Source organism: Macrobrachium nipponense, chromosome 21 (genome assembly GCF_015104395.2).
Source record: "Macrobrachium nipponense isolate FS-2020 chromosome 21, ASM1510439v2, whole genome shotgun sequence".
In the NCBI taxonomy this organism is placed as follows: domain Eukaryota; kingdom Metazoa; phylum Arthropoda; class Malacostraca; order Decapoda; family Palaemonidae; genus Macrobrachium; species Macrobrachium nipponense.
Window position 1 is genome coordinate 57788872 of NC_087212.1, and position 14192 is coordinate 57803063.

At 33.4% G+C, this 14192-nt stretch overlaps 1 protein-coding gene across 4 annotated transcripts in view; it reads right to left on the reverse strand.

The window, feature by feature from the left end:
* The window catches only part of LOC135198053 (acetylcholine receptor subunit alpha-like), a 953996-nt gene that overhangs the window by 14368 nt on the left and 925436 nt on the right, over window positions 1-14192 (reverse strand). For all 4 annotated transcript variants that reach the window (XR_010310713.1, XM_064225444.1, XM_064225445.1 and 1 more), the window contains exons 11-12: window positions 5949-6065; window positions 3116-3214 (exon numbers count right to left, since the gene is read on the reverse strand). Coding sequence is in view for 3 of the 4 variants with exons in the window: in XM_064225444.1 (XP_064081514.1) it covers window positions 3116-3214; window positions 5949-6065 (216 nt within the window). In the remaining variant the exon portion in view is untranslated. The remainder of the gene's footprint in view (window positions 1-3115; window positions 3215-5948; window positions 6066-14192) is intronic.

Here is a 14192-nt window from a genome sequence, read left to right on the forward strand (position 1 = left end):
TAATATTATATTGTTTCATCCAAAAAGAATAGAATGCAAGTTCTAGCATTCACCCAAGGTAAATTTACCAATGAAACAATATACATAACTGATAATTTAATGCATTACTTCTTGGACTCTATGAAAGGAATTTTTCAAGCTTCCAGTAAAAAGTCAATAATTGCACATTACAGTGGATGTAACAAACCCATGTTGGATTTGTGTTATTTTATCTATGGTGCTAAAACATGAATTTTACATTTGTCATCATTATTTACTACTGATCACAATATTTCATACATTTTTGTCATATACAATATGAAAACCACAAACTTAAATCATATATGTGGAACTGCATTAACATAAAACAACTGTAATTCATTTGATACGACTAATAATTTCTCCAAATATAATTGAGCCATAGATGTACTTCTTTTGGTTCATTTTTTCCCATATATTTTATCCAATGAGATAAAAGCCCAATGAAAAAAACATGATCTTTGGAAGATCATACATGTCCTGTGAACAAGAAAACTAAAATTTTTTTTTATTTCTTTATGCAAACAGTTCTACTGAAAGTGAAGTGAATGCAAAAGAAAAGCAGATGATAATGCAGCATAATAGGCATGCAAGAGGGTTACAATGACCATTCCCTCAAGTGTAGGAGGTGATAACGGAAAAACTTGGGAAGGTCCTCTTCTCAAATACAGTAGTGCCTCAGGTTACGAAATTAATCCGTTCCAAAGCGGCCTTCGTAACCTGATTTTTTAAATATCTAGAACTACATTTTACATGTAAATCGCCTAATTTGTTCGTAGCCCTAGAAAAACACCACAGTAAATTTTATAATAAAGCTAAATTGACCAATAAACAATGAAATACAACAATTTGGACCATTCAATACCTAACCTAACAGTGACTGTACCTGTAAATAAAGTGTATTAGTGTACAGGGTACAAGAAATACTGTATGTACAAGTATGTACGTATGTCGTAATATATGGAACCTTACCTTTCGAGTGTGGCGATGTCCCAAAGTGGCGACAGTGGAGGAGGACAAATGGCAGAAAACATGAACACTTAACTTTACAAAACACATTAAAAAATGGCAAAAAAACATTAACACTAAACTTTACGAAACACATAACAAATGGCAGAAAATATTAACACTTCTTGATTATCTCCATCTTCGTCTCCATAGAAATCATCCTCTTCTTTCCGTGAACTTCAGCAACATTCTTGGGACCCATGCCTAATAATGTAAGTAATTAAGTTCACAAACAACACGATAAAGTAACTTACAGTACAACGAAAGTGAAATCACTAACATAAATTTACGTTAATAAACAAAATCTATGTAAACAAATGAATTCCAGGTGTTCACGATAACACTGCTGCAAGAAATGGTCAAGGAACGCCTTTACGTAGAGGCATGATGGGACAGACGCTGACCAATAGGAGAGCAGGATCTTACAGCGGTGAGTAGCATGAGGAACCAATGGGAGAGTGGGAGGATGGTGGCGAGTCTACTGAGTTGGCGGCACATGAGTTTTAAAATTGTTCTCGGCGGCCCGGGTGAATCACAGACTTTACAGTACATACACCCTTTCACAACCTGAATTATTTTCATACACAGAAGCAAAAAAATCTTCTTCTTTGCCTTTGTAACCTAGATTTTTTGTACGTAGGGACTTTCGTATGTAGGGGTATGACTATACAAGACAAGTAACCAGGGTGACCAGATTTTTAAAATTGAAATACGGGACACCTGAATTAGAGAGGTAGTTGAACAATATAATATATATATATATATATATATATATATATATATATATATATATATATATATATATATATATATATATATATATATATATATATATATATATATATATATATATATATATATGTATATATATATATATATATATATATATATATATATATATACGTATATATATATCTATACCATACCATACCATTTCTGCCTCTGTACAATTTTTTGCTGGGAATAATGATCTTATTCCTAACACTGCTACACCCGAGATCCATACTGTCGCACATCCCTCAGTCCACCGTGCGGAATGCTAAAATTCTTCTAGTATATTTTGCAGTATGCACCGCTTTTGTTGTTGTTTTGGGGGACGAGCCATTGCTTGAAATCACTGTAATTTTGCCACTCTGGTCTAAAAGTACATTTTCTCTTCACTTTTTTGTTGCACTTTTTGTCGGACATGCTGCCTTTTGTTTAAAAAATCAAATACCAAGGACAGATTTGTTCGTTCTCGGCCCACTGCACTGTTGCCGATTTTGGGCGGCCACCTTTACCCAGTATTCTGCAAAATTTCTCTAGTATATTGTAAATTCTTTTTTCAAATATTGAAAATACGGGACAAAAGGCGTCCCGGGGAGGGTCGGTACGGGACACGGGACAAATGTCAGAAATACTATGGGACAATCCCGTTAAATACGTGACGTCTGGTCACCCTGCAAGTAAAGTGTGTATGAAGACGGAGTGACAAGCCTATCTTGTCAAAATAATAAATTTGCTAATATGTTAACAGTAATAGGGAAGACATCGCACTTTGGGAATTTACAACACTGAAGGTAAGCATAATAATTTAAGCTTACCCTTTCTTTTTACAGTCAGAGTTAAAAATGGTAAACTTTACAATTTTACCAAGGAAAACTCCACCCTTATGAGGAAATAACATTTCAAAATAGTAGAAGAAATAACATTTCAAAATAGATTCTAAACTTCTGTTGTATTCTAACTTAATACCACGGACTGCTTAGCACACAAGTTACTCTGACAGGTTTGCTATGCTATTTATCCCTTGACAACAATAAGAATTGCACATTAAACCAGAAAAAATATTCCCTAGTGACAATTTAACAATTTCATAATTAAAAGGAATAGTACAAATGAAAACAAAGACACTGTGATGTAATCACCCTTGGGAGTTCAACTGGCCAGACAGAACTGGACTTCAACAGATTTTATGTTTCATGATACTATAAGGAGCAAATTACCTTAACTTCAACACTGGTGTCACCAGTTGTTAACAAATATATTTTTTTTATCTAATACTACTGAAAATGTTTATTAGTAAACAAAAAATTGAAAAATAAATCACCTTGGGGAATATTCTCCACGAGGAGAACGTGGGCGGCTACCAGGCATATCCATATACATTAAACCCTCGCGTATGGCATCTCGAAGCTCTTGATGACTCCTATAAAACATGAAAATATAGATGAGAAGGCTGAATAGTCTGACTATTGCATCATGAAAATTTCCTGTAGTTCTTTAAAAGTCATATGCACATATATTTTGTATGTACAGTGATGCTCAAATCTCATGCGACATAACTCCACAGGATTTTGTTCAAAAGTCACTAACTGGCAACCTAGCATGCTCCATATTTATCTATTATTTTGATGCGGAAATGCAATTATTGCATACAATATGGACATAATATGTTTCATAAGAGTGAAATCTGTCATATATGTCATATCTGTCAGAAAAAAACTCTTTCGAAACATTTTCAAAACTTTCGTTCACACGTCGCTGAAGCATTTGACCACAATGAAGTCGTCATCAAGCATCAGTTCAAATGTTAAATACAAAAAAATGAAAAAAAAATTTGTCATGACATTAATAATGCTTCCAAAGCCAAAATAAAATTTGAAATAGTCCTATTTGATTGCTTTTACACCTCAATGCTGAAAAAAATGTAAATATGTTTATACAAAAGTAGACTGCACCCACCGACAACGTGTGAGGGGAGCATGTGTGACGTATCACTAGTGTCGGTGCAACAACAACCACCCAGTGTAACATAAGTAGGTCTACACTGAGTAGCGACAATGAAATTATCTTGAAAACACTTACTTTATATGTGTTAAAGGAATATGTGGATTTTCATACATAATTAATTGTTATAATTCTTAAATATTTCAAAAAATTATGCCATACTAGCAAATATTCGCCTATGCAATTATTCTTTTGTCAAAGCCAAGATATTGTTCCTAGGCCTAGGTGTTAGATTTCTTTACTTTACAATTAACAGTCACATCTCTCTATTAACAATTTCTGGCCAGAAAGCAAATGAGGTTATCTACACATTTTTGTTCTTCAAGTTTCCTTATGAAAGAATAAATTATACACCAAATGCAAGGAGAAGGACTTTTAGGGAAATAATATCTTAAACCAGTTGGAAAACAAGTCTTCCATACGCCTTGATATTAATACTTATGATATTTCGATTAATAGTCATCTTCTCCATATAATCAAAATCATCATCTTTTATTCCTCAAAGAACAGGTAATCTCTACAAATAAAAACATTAGTAACATTACATCTCATAAGCCTTAGTTTATTCTTTTAGGCCTATAAATTATTTTGCAACATATAGGCAGCTCAGACGCAGTCTAAAACTTCAACATTCAAAGAAATCTGGTTATAATTCATATTCCTATTGTATTCGTCAAAAAACAGATAATATCTATAAATAAATTTGTTAATAACAGATTATATCTCAGAAGGCTTAGATTATTTATTTAGGCCTATAAAACATTTTGCAACATACAGGCAGCTTAAACACAGCCGAAAGCTTCAACATTCAAAGAAAACTTGTTTTAATTCATATTCCTACGTTGAAAATGTTGTTACGACTCTTGAGCTTATTAGGTCTACTATCATAATGTAGCAAACGTAGTTATGTTGAACAGTCCGAGGAGCATGTAAAGTGTGCTTTCATTAATGGCACAGCTAACCTTATCACATCTCACTTAGAACTTAGCAGCATAAAAAAAGAAAATCAGTTCAAATCACACAGATTACGAAATATACCAATGCATAAAAGGGATCATATTTATATAACCATAAAGAAAATAGGGCATGCTGTGAATTCACAAACTTTTCGACATGTATGACATTAGAAAAAAAGTATAACACTACTTGGCAACATCACGTTGAGTCTGAGAATCTGGACGATACAAAAAGAATCATGTCGCATGAGATTTGAGCACCACTGTACATATTAAAACATTTACGACAAACTGCTTGGGCCATACAGACACACACACACACACACACACACACACACACACACACACACATAAAGTTAATCTACCTACTTTTCTGAAACACTTAAACAATATTGTACTCAAACTAAAGATTGGTACAGCACTGTATTGCACACGAGAGTAAATCTTTTGTACCTAGAAGACTGTTTCAATAGTTTTTGCTCAACTGGTTGAGCTTATTTAATATGGCGCTGATGGTGACTGTTTTCACCTTTGACCCAAAGATATTTCCCTCTCCCAATCTCCAGGACATCATTCACTTAAACATCAAATTAATTTGCATTAAGCTAATCAACATATTACTGCACTAAGTAAACTCAACCATTTAAGCAGAGAATATTGTAACACTTGTTTGCTCCAACTTCAAAGTACTATTCAATATTAAAGTCACTCGGACATTTTGTTAATCTTTTGAGTTATGTTTGCTTAAAGGATATACCCTTTAACATTGAAAAGGTTGCAGTCAGGGGGACAATGCAGATGCACAAACATGCATATCCATATACATATATGTATATATATATAGTATATATTATATATATATATATATATATATATATATATATATATATATATATATATATATATATATATTAAACATATATAGATATATATCTATATATATATATATATATATATATATATACATATATATATATATATATATATATATATATATATATATATCTATATATATATATATATATATATATCTTATATATATATATATGAAGGTTGCCTAAGTTCTGTTCACTCAGCAAGACGGTTGTAAAAACATTCTGGCTTTAGCTGAAAATACAGATCATTATAGAAAAAATTAAAAAACTCCCTGCAAACTGTTCAAAGTGGTTACTGTAACAAATTCAGTGGAAAACTCACGCGAAGGAATTATCTCTGGATTCCTGGAAAGCTCCTGATTGATAGTAGTTACAGGAATCCCTGACATCACCGCCATTACAGGAACGCAGCATTCCAGACTTTGCTTTCGCGAAGAGGCTGTGGAAATATACTTCATTAGATGGCAAGGCCCCAAGTGTTGTGACCCAAATAAAATCAGTGTGAATGAATCCATTTAATATTATGCTGAATGAAAATGAACATAACTTTCTCAAAAAACTGTTTGAAAGGAATTTGCACAATTTTTTTTTCCTGAAAATGACTTCACTGACATTTGATTAGTATATAAATAACCCCCTAAAATTTCCCAACTATTATGTATTACTTCACTTTCAATACATTACATTTATACTTCCATTCATTTCTGGAATGTTAATGGTTTGTGAAAACATCACATGAATACTGCATATACAAGCTAACAGATAATGAAGTCATACAATCAACCATTTATACATACTACAGCTCTAATCAGTTATATTTTTCTGATTGTTTATGGTTACATTTAAAAGAGCAATTTTTACTTGAAAATAGATTTAGATATGAATTTTTAAATATAAATTACCTAGCCTACAGAAAGAAAAATACAAATTACTCAAGCAAGTGTTTGGAAAAAAAATTATGCCTCTGTCATCAGGTTGGTGTTAGGTCTTTAAATTAGAGCAAGTCATAATTTGAGCTCCATCAGATCATAAACTGGCTTTAAAACTAATAAGATATGTCAAAAACTCGGGCAGTTTGCTTGTAACCTGGCTTTTGTCATTACTTAAGTCGGTAAGATGTGCAGCATTAGTTTTGAGTGTTTGACATGGTTGAATCTGAAAGCATTCAACAACCATTCTGAACTAATGCATAAATGCCAAAACAGTACCACCAACACGCAAATCAAATCTACTTCCAAAAATCTAAATAAAAATTATTAAAAGGACGTACTACTTTAAACTGCACACTACCGTAATGCAATGTTATTTGTACTTTAAGACAAAAAACAAATAGGAAATAAAAAGTGCAAATTATATTAATATACATATATATATATACTATATATATATATATATATATTATATATATATATATATACATATATATATATATATATATACTATATATATTATATATTATATATATACTAACATAATATATATATATATATATGTATATCATATATATATCTATAATATATATATATATATATATATATATATATATATATATATATATCTAATTTTTGAAAAGAAAAATCAGTACGGCTGATGAGGTCTACTGATCAAGTAGACGAAAGCTCCCGTCTTTTATGTATTTTTAATACACATTTTACATAATTGTGGACTTTGATTACTTGAAGATTTTCCAGTCACGTTATGGTGATTTTTTGAGATATATATATATATATATATATATAATATATATATATATATATATATATATGTGTGTGTGTGTGTGTGTGTGTGTGTGTGTGTAGTGGCACAACTGTTATGTAGAACACGTATACTGATGGACAATTACGATTTCTGTTGTTATATTTACTTCCCGTTTTGTAATTTTCATTTATAATGACATCTTCAAGGGTTGTAAAATAGATAAAACAACATATACTGTAATTAGCAAAAACCTTAAGAATAAATTTTTGACACTTAAAATTATAATTTTTTTCAAAAATCACCCTTGAAACAAACAATAGCCACCCCACTTTTCTTGTCTTGAGATGTACTTTCTCCTTTTCTTATCTTTTAATTTCATTCCACTAATGTTTGTTATACTCTGGTGGAAGGTTGGACCAATATGTTGTCTTACTTTGTGAATTTTAATGTATCTTGGATTTTTTTTAAATGTATAATTTTATGTTAAAGTTTTTTGCTAATTATGTGTTGTTTTTATAGTATATAGTTCAGAGCCCTTGAAGATTTCATTCATTATAAATTAAAATGACAAAAACTCAGGAAATAAATACGCTTAAGAAAGGAAATCTTAATTGTCCATCAGCATATGTGTTGTATATATATGTATATATGTGTATACATATGTTCTAATAGCTATATATATTATATATTATCATATATATATATATAATATATATATATAATATATATATATATATATATATTATATATATATATATATCTATATATATATATATATATATATATAATATATATATATATACAAATATATATATATATGTATATGTATATATATAAATACTATATTTAAATACTAGTATCGAAGTATGTATATTTCAGTTTGTCCATAAAGTCATAGTGCAATTTAAAAATACTTTTAACCACATAATTATACATGATAGAATTAATCTGTGAAAAGGACAAGAAATCTTGACATATCTAGTTTTCTCTTCTCCTGAAGTTTTATTTATTATTGTTTTTATCAGTAATTTGCCACAATTCCTGAAACTTAGGTATAACTTCTTTTCAGAACTGCTGTTAACCCATGCCTGCCTTCCTTAGAAGAGAACATCAACCACATTCTTTGGCTGGTTGAGCTAAAATGTACAAAAATTATACTGATTTATGCATTTCTGAATGTATGCATGTATGCAATTTCTGAATGTAGGTATGTATGTAATTTCAGTGGTGCTTCTTTGTTGTACTGGTTTTAAACTTCCTTTGGGCAGTGACACATCAAGCAAGCATTCTTATCCTTTTTATGAATTAATTTTATCATGTATAGTTATGAAGCTACAAGTACAAATTGCACCATACTTTTTTGTACACCCATCCCTATATATATATATATATATATATATATATATATATATATATATATATATATATATAATATATATATATATATATATATATATATATATATATATATATATATATATATATATATATATATATATATATATATATATATATATATATATATATATATATAAATATATATATGTCATGCCCCATTACCATGATTCATATACATACATCGAGCTACAAATGCCCTTTAATATCTCATTCACTCTACCTCGGATTAATTATATTTTCATATACGTTTAACTGAAGGGGAATTTATTAGGCTATAATAGAATTGGCGGCGCCCAGGCACGAACCCAGGACACCATACAAATCCAGGAACGTCAGTGAAGCTTTTACCCACTCCACCACCTTCCTGGATTTGTATGGTGTCCTGGGTTCACGCCTGGGCGCCGCCAATTCTATTATTGCCTAATAAAATTCCCCTTCGTTAAGCATATATGAAAATATATTAATTCCGAGGTAGAGTGAATTAGGTATTAAGGACATTTGTAGCTCGATGTATAATATATATATATATATATATATATATATATATATATATATATATATATATATATAGTGTTTAATATAAAAAAATTAAGTTTCTGATATTTACTTTGATAAGACTGTCTAGGCAACTCTGAACTAGCCCTGAGTATTTGTTGAATGCTTCACTTCACTAGCTATGAAATTAGATCAAGGGGAGGAACTTTCAGCAGTGAGCTGGTGGTTGCAATGAGAAAAGGCATAAAAGTGTGTTGAGTGACTTTCATCAGAACAACAACAGTTTAAGATATTGTCATAATCCTGAAAACTTTTCATACAGTTGGCACTCATAAAGCTGAAACATAAAATGCATACTGGAGAAAATTTCAGTAATGCGATTGCAGAATTACAAATAATTTAATACTTATTCGTTTTTGTCATAAATGTTGCTAGATGCAACTAATTTGTGGGTTTTTTTGAGAATAATAACCTTTGTATTAGAGTAAATACGAAACAGATATGAAGAATTCTGTGTCAGTGTAATAGTCCCACTATAAGTTAATTAATTAACCATTTAGAAAAAGATGTGTGGTGCCTCATGCAACCATTCCTAAGCTTCCTTTAAAAGTGTAAAAATTATACACAATGAACCCATGGAACAATTACTGATGGTAAATTGTTTTATGGGTAAAGTGTGGCAAAAACTGCAACTTTAAAATGTGAAAAGAAACCAGAACATTCATCACACACCTACTGTTGCTGCAAACCAAAGAATTACACATTAATACTTACTTCATAATTAACTGGTTTAAAATAGCAAAATTTTGGTTTTTGTTATTTTGCACATAACCTGTGAAATTCAGCGAATGCTGTTTCAGTGCAGTCTATGATATCACATTTTATTGCATTTACTCATCACTTTATGTGTACAAGTGCATCTAATTGTATTATTAAACTATTAAATGGAATACAGACACTTTTAACTCAGTTCTTTTTGTTATGAACAAATGACTATCACACAAAAAGTGTAGTGTACACCAACTTCTGCACAAACCGTTAATGTGCTCCTAAATGACTGCAGCACATCATTCTTAAGAATAAAACTAAGCAGTAGATAAGTTCATTCTAGCGTTTATCCAAGTCATAATATGCGATGTGTTTCTTGCAATAGACAGCTATGACAAAAATCCTGCATTCACTTTATCATTTCTATCTTTTGTCAGCCTGAAACTGAAAACGAATATCAACAAGAAGTTATTTGGTACTGATATTTGAAGCTTCCCAGGTGCCTGTGACTGATCACCAGTCTCCCCTTTCAGTCATAGTTTGCTTAATTAATTTGAGTGTGTTCCTATTTAAGACTGCTGTGTCATTTCATATGCCCGTTTTAGGTGTCATATGCGGAGTGTTGACTGTTTAACCAATATGCTGTCCTCGGCTGGCACATGACCTTCTACAATAGTTGTACTAAATTCAAGATCCTTAACTTATTTTGGGGCTTATAGTCATTAGTTTATTAACTTATTCTTAATATATATATGATATATATATATATATATATATATATATATATATAGATATAGATATATATTATATATATATATATATAATATATATATATATATATATATATATATATATATATATATATATAAGGGATTTTGACAAAGGAAAAATCTATTTCTGGGGGAAGACCTGTGTCGCCTGGTGAAATGTCCCTGTAGCACACATTTCTAGGTATAAATAGATGCTAAATATACCAGAGAAAAAGCTAAATGGAATGCTGAAGTTACTACCTTCAGCTCGCTCACCCATAGGGTGTCGGTATAAACACAAGGGCGAGTGGAAGCCACTACCACAGGTTTTCTGCCAATTAGAAGACTCCTCTCAAAACCCCTCTCTAGGTAGGTGCCGTTACAACGACTACTATACGTCTACCTTCCGCTCGCTACTACTACAACTCCCGCTCGAAGGCTTCATTCCTGAATTACGCACCCAAGCTTGGGCCGGCTAAAGGGTGGGGATCAGGAAAAGAGAGGGATGGGTTCACCGGGCGACAAAGGTCTTCCCCAAGAAATAGATTTTTCCTTTTGTCAAAATCCATTTTCTGGGTTCGACCTGTGTCGGCCGGTGAAATAGTGTCAGAGAATTGGCCATACAAGCTTGGTAAAACACAAAATTTAATAGATATATAAGGAAAAATAAAATAAAATTTTGTCTTAAAATTAAGTTTTAATAACCAATGTAAGAGTTACAAGTTACAATGGTAAAAAAGTGGGAACAAATATGACCAAATCCATACTATCCTGGGAAAAACAACAGGTAAGGAATACAAAATTAACAAATACAAACTATGTACATGTCCAGAAGAGGGTTGATAAGCGAACCAGCCCGGAACCTAAGGGAGACAGGTAGGGATTACGAGCAAGGCAGGTAGGAAAGAGTGAGTATCAAGGGAAAAATTAATAGCAGAATAAAGGAATAGGAAATAGAGTTATAAGACTAGGCCATATCAGGGGAGACAATGCTCCCTGCAGCCACTGCCAAAAATTTAAGGGCCTCTAAATTCTTTAAATACTGCCGTGGATTCCCAACCCGTATATTTTTTAAGATCCTTGAAGTTCATATTGTGAAAATAGTTAATTGAGGTAGCCACAGCCCGGATATCATGGACGTGAGGGACTGAATCCGGATTGGCTTGTTTAATAAAATAAAGAATTTGTTGTCTGATTCCTTTTAAGGAAATGGTTCTGCCTTTTTCTCTAATAAAAGGAGGACCTGAAGACTTTTCAGATGTTCTGCCCAAATAAGATTTTAATGTGACAATAGGACACAATGATGAGTCCTGTGTGAGAGGTATAATCTTCCAGGGAGCCCACCTGTTTTGTGGGTCTTCATTCTTTGCTAAGAATTTCCGATCTGGGGAGAGTAGGACTTCACCCGACGGGAGGAAATCAATGTGATTTGGGTCTCTAGAAAGAACCGACAGTTCAGAATATATTCTGGCGCCTGAAGCCAGACTCATTAAGAATAATGTTTTCCTGAGAAGGGTTATATATGAGCATGATTCATTATCAGTGTCTGAAGCCATCGTTTAAAAACCAAGAGACCATGTGGGGGAGGTCCACTGGTCTCAGACGGGCATATGCTCGAGGAATAGATGAGAAGTACGAATCTGTCAAATCAATATTAAAGCCAAGCTGAAATATCTTCCTTAAGGCAGATTTAGTCGTAGTAATGGAAGTAGCAGCTAGGCCTTTTTCAAACAGGGTTCTAAAGAACGAAATTGCCAGATTCGCAGTCATCATTTGGGCATCTGATTCTTTTAGAAAGATGGCCAATTTCTTTACTGCAGAATCATACTGTCTGAGAGTTGATTCTCTTTTATCTGATTCTACAAACAGGATGTTTAGTGGATCGACACTAGCATCCTTCTGTGCCGCAAACTTCATGAAGTCCATAAAGTTAAGGCATTCAGAATTCTTGAGGAAGCTGACACAGTCCGAGTTTGTACTATTTGAGTCAGTTCTGGATTGGGGATCTGTCTGTGACAGAGATTCAACTCTAGTAGAAGAGGAAACCAATTGATCTTCGGCCAATTGGGTGCTACCAATGCTACATGTCCTCTGAAAGATCTGAGTTTGTGCAGGACTTTCATCAGGAGGTTTACTGGCAGAAATAGGTAAATCTTCTGCCAATTGTTCCAGTCTATGGACATCGCATCTGTGGCTTGAGCTAGAGGGTCCAGATTGGGAGCCGCATAACACGGAAGTTTGTGATTGGACTCCATGGCGAACAGGTCTACCTGATGTCCCAGGATTTGATTGCAAATCCAACGGAATGATTTTTGTGTCCAAGGACCACTCCGACTCCAGCGGAGTTGTTCTGAGTAGTGAGCCTGCAATGACATTCTATACTCCTGCCAGGTGAGTAGCTGACAGGTGCCAATGATTTTTCGTTGCTAATGAAAAAATTGCAATCATTACATGATTTACTTTGCTCGACTTGGAGCCCCTCTGTTTATGCAATAAACTATCACTGCGCTGTCCGAGACTAGTCTTACATGACTGTTCTTTACTGGAGCTAGACGTTTTAAGGTCAGAAAAATGGCCATTGCTTCTAGGACGTTGATGTGGAACTGGTGGAATGTATTTGACCACGTTCCTTGAATCTTCTTGTACTGGGAGTAGCCCCCTCATCCGCTCAGGGAGGCGTCCATGTGGACTATCAGAGACGGCGGGGGAAATTGCAGTGGCACTGATTTGGAGAGACTCTGGACTTCCGTCCATGGACGGAGTCTTTTCTTTAATATCGGCGGAATCAGAGAGATCTTGTCTCTGAATTTGTTGTTGGCTCTTTTCCGCCAGACTCGATTGATATCCTTCAGCCTGGCTTTCAATAGAACGTCTCTTATTGAGGCAAACTGAAGAGAACCAAGAATTCTCTCTTGGGTACGATGAGAAGCCCTTTTGTTCTTGAGGAACTGTCTCGTAGCCTTCACTATCTCTCTGCACTTCTTTGATGGGAGAGATAGTTTGTGTGAGGTTAGGTCCCATTGGATTCCCAACCATTGAAAACGGGACGGCGGAATGAGATGGGACTTTTCCTTGTTTATCTGGAAACCCAGATATTCTAGGAATTCTATTACCTTGGCTGTTGCTTTGCGACACCCCTCGTTGTTGGTTGCCCAAATGAGCCAGTCGTCTAGGTAAGCTACTAACATTACCCCCTGAGCTCTTAGTTCTTGGACTACTGTCTCTCCTAGCTTGGTGAATATTCTGGGCGCTATGTTGAGCCCGAATGGCATGACTCTGAACGAGTAAGCTTGTTTTCCTAGTTTGAAGCCTAGGTATGGAGAGAAGTTTCTTGCTATCGGTACATGATAGTAAGCGTCTGTAAGATTGATAGAGGTGGTGACAACCCCACGGGGAAGTAAGGTCCGCACCTGCGAGACAGTCAGCATGCGGAACTTGTCGCATTGAATGTATGAGTT